Source organism: Bactrocera latifrons, unplaced genomic scaffold (assembly GCF_001853355.1).
Source record: "Bactrocera latifrons isolate USDA-ARS-PBARC rearing strain unplaced genomic scaffold, ASM185335v1 scaffold_317, whole genome shotgun sequence".
NCBI classification, from domain to species: Eukaryota; Metazoa; Arthropoda; class Insecta; order Diptera; family Tephritidae; genus Bactrocera; species Bactrocera latifrons.
The window spans coordinates 294,912-302,341 of NW_017536819.1; the positions used below are offsets into that span (position 1 = coordinate 294,912).

General features: G+C 32.7%; 1 protein-coding gene across 1 annotated transcript; it reads left to right on the forward strand.

Moving 5' to 3' along the window:
- Positions 1–3,230: 3,230 nt before the first annotated feature.
- LOC108970944 lies at positions 3,231–6,209 on the forward strand. The gene is made up of 2 exons (XM_018936677.1): positions 3,231–3,872; positions 5,942–6,209. The coding sequence occupies exons 1-2, from the start codon at positions 3,285–3,287 to the stop codon at positions 6,044–6,046; spliced, it is 693 nt and encodes a 230-aa protein (XP_018792222.1). The 5' UTR covers positions 3,231–3,284; the 3' UTR covers positions 6,047–6,209.
- The last annotated feature ends 1,221 nt before the right edge of the window (positions 6,210–7,430 follow it).

Genomic DNA, 7,430 nt, shown 5'->3' on the forward strand with positions numbered 1-7,430 from the left:
TGTTGTTGTCGCAAGTGGGTCCACTTTTTATCACCAATAACAAACGCTACAGATATGTATCGATTTTGTCGCGATTCAACACTGAAGAATTTATCTATTAGCAAACAGATAGCTTTTTTGCAAAGCGTGGTATAGGTTACCCATCTAATATATTGGCGTTAAGCGAAGATCTGGCCTAACTTCACGGATCTGAACGGAAAATTAAAACTTTGAATTCGATGTAAGCGGTCTATCGTTAGGTGCGAACCGATTCCGGTTATTAGTAGACAATATATTATTTCATATTTTGAAGTATCTACAGAAATATCTTATTTCATTCGAATGTTATGTACATCATGTCAATGTTATGTACAGACTAAATTTTATTCAATTTGACCAAGCAATCTCTTTGAACTAAAATAAGATCCAGGCGCACTACTAGTACATCATTTCTACAGGTGAATTTCCCTCATTAATCCTTAGCCATTTTCCAGTCGTATATTTAGGTATACTGCTTGCCTCCAATCTGACATTGCTATAGCTATTTTCAAGACACTATATCTTAAACCCTTTTAAGAATGGCATAACTTACACTTTTTTGAACTTTTAAAATGACACTTCTTCTCTCCTCTTAATTCTATTTTCTTACACCCTGGTATTATATCAGTTATAATTCCTTAGATTTTCTTCAAAATTATATTATATATACCACTCTGATAGTTTATTACCGACCAGACACATACTATACATAGATTTCGAATTAATTTTTGGTTTAGATTTTGTTTAGGCCCTTCGTGATATATGTAATTATAATAACATTTTTTGTCAGACTGAAGTGATGACAGCTGCGTTGGGAACCTCCATTGAATGTAACACTAACAATGGATCGATTCATAATAAAATAGCACGGCAAAATACTGACACCTTACTTAGAAAATAGTCTTTCAATTGGTTGAGTTTATAAGGGTTAAAAACGGTTCATCTCGATTACCATTTAAACTACATTGACTCTATATCCAAAAAACACTAATTTTCATACAAATAATATTCAGTATAAATTTCACTCTTTTTTAAAAATTGAGCAGGCATCATTATTGCTGAAATCTCTTCTTTTTGATTGCATTAAAAAGTCTAGTTGTAATTATATTTTTCGAGAATACTTTTATGATTTATAGCAGTTCGATGTTTTTTATTCAAATATGCCAAGTAAAATTTTAATAAAATCATTAAAATAATAATTAATTTTTATTAAATATGATTTGAAAATACTTTTGCGTAAACCCGCAGTATTTCTACGAATAATATCAAATTCACTACCAAAATATGAGCAAACAAATCACTTATTAAACAATTAAGAGGAGAAAACTGTCAGCTTTTTTTGACGTTTTCGCTACATTCGCGCTTCTTTTCACGTTCAATTAGTAACTGTCTGCGCTTAAATCACTTTCGCTGCTTGGCTGACTGCCCATTTGCACACAGAGCACACACACATACAATATATATGTGTTATATCTACAAACACACACATACTATGCATGTATGTTAGCACTGCATGTTCGATTTATTTGCACCTTTTTTCGTCTGTGGATGTTTGCTAAATGTGTGCGATTGCTATTTTTGCTTCATATTTACTTTTTGGCTACTCAATGATATTGGGCCATGCCACACAAAAATTGTAACTATGAGTGCCATAGAAAGTGTTTTTGGGCCGATTGAGGCGGCCGTTTGGTTTAGGTGCCGTCGCTGACTGCTTGTTTGACAGCGCCAATTTGTAGTCAAATAAAAGTACTTTTGGGTGAGTGTGGGTGAGTATGGCATCTGCTTGAGTAAAGAGCTTGTATGCATTTGTGCTGCAACCAATTTGTCTACCTAGTTGTGCGGCGAAATTACTTGTTTGCTCGTTTGTTGCAACGGCTGGCATGTGGCAAGTGATTTTTTATATTTTTTAATTATTTTTTTGATTTTTTTATTTTTAATTTTTTGCAATGCAAGCAATATTTGTATACCCACAACAAAGTATTTTAAGTTTGTCGCGTAGTTTGTGAAACGATGATTATAAAAAATATTTATTAAATAAATGATCAGGGGGATGAACTGTGCCGATTTGGCCGTGAACTACCTGTCTGTTCGTCTGTGTTTGAATTATCGTTCTGAAATTTTGCATACGTCCCATTCTCATCAATAAGCTGCTGATTTTCGGAAACCATTGATATCGGACCACTATAGCATATAACTGTGGTACAAACTGACTGAACCAAATAAAGTTCGAAAATATCTTCAGCAAATTTTTCACGGATTATTTTCTAAGTCAACGGCATAATCTGAGAACAAATTGTTCAGATCGGGTCGTAATAATTCCTATAATATAGCTACCATACAAACTGGCCGATCAAAATCAAGCCTTTGCATGGAAAGTTTTTCACTTGTGAAGGGTATTATTATACTTCGAAATCAAAACTGCATTTTCGCAATATATGCTTCATTTTTGAACGCCGCCAAATTTTTTGCTCATTTTTCGGGTAACTTATGTCAGCCATTCTATTGAAATGTTCGCCAATGCACGTGGCCATGCTTTTTCGAAAGCATAAGTAGTCATGTGAATAATTGCTTTGACGACCCAAGAGAGAGGGTGAAAATTCACTTTAAAGGTAAATAAAATATAAAAGAGATTTAAAAAATATTTAAACAAAAATTGAAAAAAAAATATTTTGTATGCAAAAGTTTCATAAGCGAAGATTAATCACTCTTCAGCAAGTTTTGATATTTTCGGGAGATTTTAGTAATTTTTGGGCCATTTTTTCCATATTCTGGAAGTTAAGCCACTCTAACATATTTTAAAGTAATTTTCGATAATTTTTTTCAATCTTATTTAGGTGTTAGTATTCCTCAACAGATTTAAGCGTTATTGTTAGACGACTCTTCAAATTTTAAAGTAAATACAACTTATAATTTACATAAAATAATAACTCAAATTGAGCTGAACGCCCGCCGGCTTGACTCAATTTGTTTGTACAAAAAATTAGCGGCATTAGCCAAGTGCACAAAAGTAATCCGCGACCTACCAACAAAAGAAATAATTATCATAAATAAATAAAAAGCCCAAAAAAATAGCGCCACTCATTGACAATGTATTACTATTATTACAAAAATTGCTTTGTAACATTAAAATTTCGCCACTTAAACGCGCCAATTTTTCAAATAAAAACCGCAGATCCGCTTACTTTCACATTTAAAACCGCTCAAACCACAGTTTCGTTAGTTAGCACAAATCTGCTCGCTCCATAGCACTTCAAACTTTAATACACATGCACTTCAGAGCCTTCGTAGTAACAGTTAGCCTTGCCATACTCTTCTTGGCTACCCTCAGGTGCGCTGCAGCGCTCTCCAACACAGCGGCGGCGGCAGTCAGCTCTACCATTAATACCGCTAGCACCGATTTGCAATCGGATCTGCGTGATTTCCAGGCGCTGATACCACGTCGTCGCATCGGCTATATTGCCGCTCGTCATTACATTGTCGATGCGCGTTTTCGCAGCGCTTTGGCATTTATCCGCAGCCCGGAATTTTCCGCCACTTGGCAGCAGATACGCAATACCAGTGACTTTGCAGAGCTCCTCAGCTTAATGCGACGCGATGCTGGCAGTTTCGATGTTACCACCATCATCGATCGCATACCAAATCAACTGCGCGCCTTCAATATACCATCGAAGGTGCTGGTGAATATGATGGTTCAGCGTACGGTGTCCGATTTTCTCGGCGATGTGGTGCGTGAGTTGCCGCGCGCACGTATCGCCAGCTTAATGGCGCGCAAAGTGCAGGCGGGCGGTGAATTTTCACAGCTGTATCGCACCGTACGCAGCGAGGAGTTCGGCAGCTTGTTGCAGAAAACCAGGGTGAGTGGATATTGGAGTGTGTAGCATTTGTGGATAGGTTCAGCTTGGGCGGTGCAATCTTGTTCCAATTTAAAAATATGTCTTACTGCTTTTTATGGACAAGGTTTTCAAAATTTATTAGATATTGGCATTAAAATGTAACAACATAGCGGAATCATATTAGTTTTGTATTCATATATTGTCGATATTCACAGATATTTATTTATTATTTAATGACAAACGATAAATTATCGATTGTTTATCGATTTATAATTTTCAATTTTATTGATTTTATTTGTTGTAATTTTTAAATAATTACATCAACTTACTTTAACAGTCTATGTTTTTGATATCGGATACGCTTTACACAAAAAAGGGTCTTAAAACGGCTGATAAATAAATTAGTTCCTGCTTCAATAGTTCTGATAAAAAGAGAAGAACATATTATGTCCGAAAAATGAATTTCTTGCACAGTTAAGAAACGTCCGGTCTGCCTTTAAACATTTCCTTCCACACTTAATTATTGATTTTCCGGTGCTCTGACTGCCATGCGATATATTGAAAGGCTTCCCAATAATTTTTTAAAATATATTTTCAACTTTTTGAAACAATTTTTTTTCTGAGATTTAATTTGAATACTCATATTTCAAGTTATTTTTGTTATCGTTATCGATTTTGTGATTGACTTTTGCAATCAATTTTAGAATATTTTTTAATCAATAATTTAACCATATCAATATCCTCTGCACATTTAGTTAGTATATTCTAACAGGAAATGTATAAGTATCACAAACGAAAATCGATGCTAATTTTTTCGATTTTTAAGATTAAAGAGATGTTTTATAGTTTTCTTTTTAATTTTTTTTTTTACGATATCAATGTAATTTCGAGTAGATTTTTGTTATCAATTTTGTTATTCCAATTCGATATTGTTTTGTTGATTTTACATCGATATTTCTTTCAGTTTTAAATGATGCACAACTGTAAGTTTAAACACATATATTCTATTTCTTTTTCAAAAATTATACATATATCGATATCAATGAAATTTCTAATCGATTTTTTTTTTTTTTTTTGTATCAGCTCTTAAAGACAGCTTCAAAAATATTTATTTGGAACGAACGAATTTTATGCATTTGAACAAAAAAACCAGTTGGGTAAAACGGTTATTATTTATGATAAATATAAATATCTATAATCGATTATTAATTTGTAAAAAGTTTTATATTTATATTTTCGTTCATGTTAAAATTATTCAAGCACGCTAAAGTTATTCTTCCCAAACGCCAAATTAGACAAATCAATTTTCATTAGCCATAATTTTTAATTTATAATATATTTTTTATCGACAATTATTTATACCTTATCTTTAAGAAATTTTGAAGTTTATATTTTGGCGTAAATCTCATATTTTTTGACCACTATAAAATTATTTTCCTTAAAAGCTATTTCGATACTGATTTTTACTAACGATAATTTTTAATTTTTGTTATCTCAATTGTCTTTGGTATCATTTACGGTAAAAGATCATTTAGTTAATATATTTGTATTGTATGTTACTATCGTTAATTTTGTATCCCTTTTATCGATAGTCGAATTTTGTTATTGGTAATCGTTCATTTATTATTTACAATAAGAAGTCTTTAAGCTTTTATTTCTATACACCTACTTATTTTATGTTTTTATTATCGATATTTTTTTAATTTATGTTTTCAATAGTTGACATTTATTATCGGTAATCAATTACATATTATTTTCAGTAAGAAGGTTTTAACTTTATATTTCTAAACAATTACTTATTTTATATTTTAATTTTCGATAACTTTTAATTTCTTTTATCGATAGTTGATTTGTGATATCGGTAATCGATAACTTATTATTTATAGCAGAAAGTCTTTAATTTAATATATCACGCAAAACTCCTCTCTTTTGATCATTATAACACTGATTTGCTTCCGACAAATTGATTTTATTTTTTATAATCGATAACATATTTTTATTATTTTATTAACAGAAGGCAACATATTTAGTATCAATTTTAATTATCTTAATTAATTTTTGTTTTTTTTGTTTTCTTATTCCCTTTGCAGAAATCCTCCAGCCTGGCCGCACCCATTCGTAAGCTAAATCAAAATTTCATTGACGTTGATAATATAATCAAGATTGGCTTTAATGTGCTCAGCTGGGGTCCGTAATTGTTTGCAAACAAAGCCGGTTTATTACTTTTTAAAAACCTCTTAAAGGATTAAAAGGTCAAATTATTTATTTAATATCCAAGCAAAATAATAAAAGAATTAATAATTTAAGGGATACTTACTTTTAAGGTGAATGAGAAAATTCGACAATTCACAACAGATAGACCCTAAATTTGTTTGCACTCATTCGGCGCCATATATTTTTAACACCTTTTCAGCAACAATTTTCACCTTCATTATTTATTTTCGACAGTCTTCTTTCTTTTTTTCTTGCTTTCCATCACTTAGATCCTTTTTACTTAGATTTGCAGCGAACTGCTATTTTGTGTAGTAATAAGAGCAAGTTAGGCGACAATAAATTTGAGAAAGGAAAAAATACTAAATTTTGGGTTTGTGTTTTCTGCAGAACTCCCAGTCCTTCCTTGGCATGGTTACATGAAAATTAAGATTTTCCTTTAAGACCATAAAAAGGTTTTTTTCTCGAAAGACATTATTTTAAATAACTAAAAATAGAAGTGTCCACAAAACAAAAGGTCAGTTCATTCTTTTCTCCTTTTCTCTTATAATTAAAAAAAATATATATATTTTTTTTTGCATTCCTAGGCATCAACCGCAAAGGTATGCTTCCCTTTTTCTCACTTTCGAGTGATGTAGTCCACAGGTCATTGCGGCTCTCATAAATTTATTTCAAATAAAATTCGTAGCCTCAGCCTACTTCAAGCTTTAATAGCCTGGTCTTGCATGGCTGATTACAAAAGTAGGCTACATATTATTTAATACCACAAGTCAAGCAAGGCATCAAAATACTGCTGTACTTTTCAGCATTCCTTCAGCACTTTCATCGTAGGAAACGCGCATTTGTTGAACGACAACGCCAAGCTCGATTGCCGCCGACACTTTCAAAGCGCTACGCTTCCGCCGCCCAGCGAAATTAGCCAAGTGTAAAATTTTTTATATTTTATTTTACCAACGAATCGTGCACAGTCCCTATGCAACCGTTCGTAACACGCCGCTTCCTCCTGCCAGCATCTGGCTGTAGCGGAGGGCATACACATTGTGACGGGTTAAAAAGTAAAGTATGTTTTTGGGCATTACCACTTGCTCGCATCATATAATATTATATAAATTATGAAACTCGTGCGCCGAAATTTACAAGATTTTCGCCTTTCTCGCTTTGCCATCTAGCGTTTTTGGCACTTCATTTTGTTTTTTGCTTCATTTCTAGGTTTTGTTTCCTGCTTACGTATCATTTCGAAATAGAAAGTATATTCCCCGACCAGCAAATAAATTATTGATTTTTATGTTCGTTATAAAAATGTTAAGCCTATGGCTGTCCGCCGTAGTGGTGTGCTTTCGGATGGTTACTTTAATGTTTCCTCGGAAT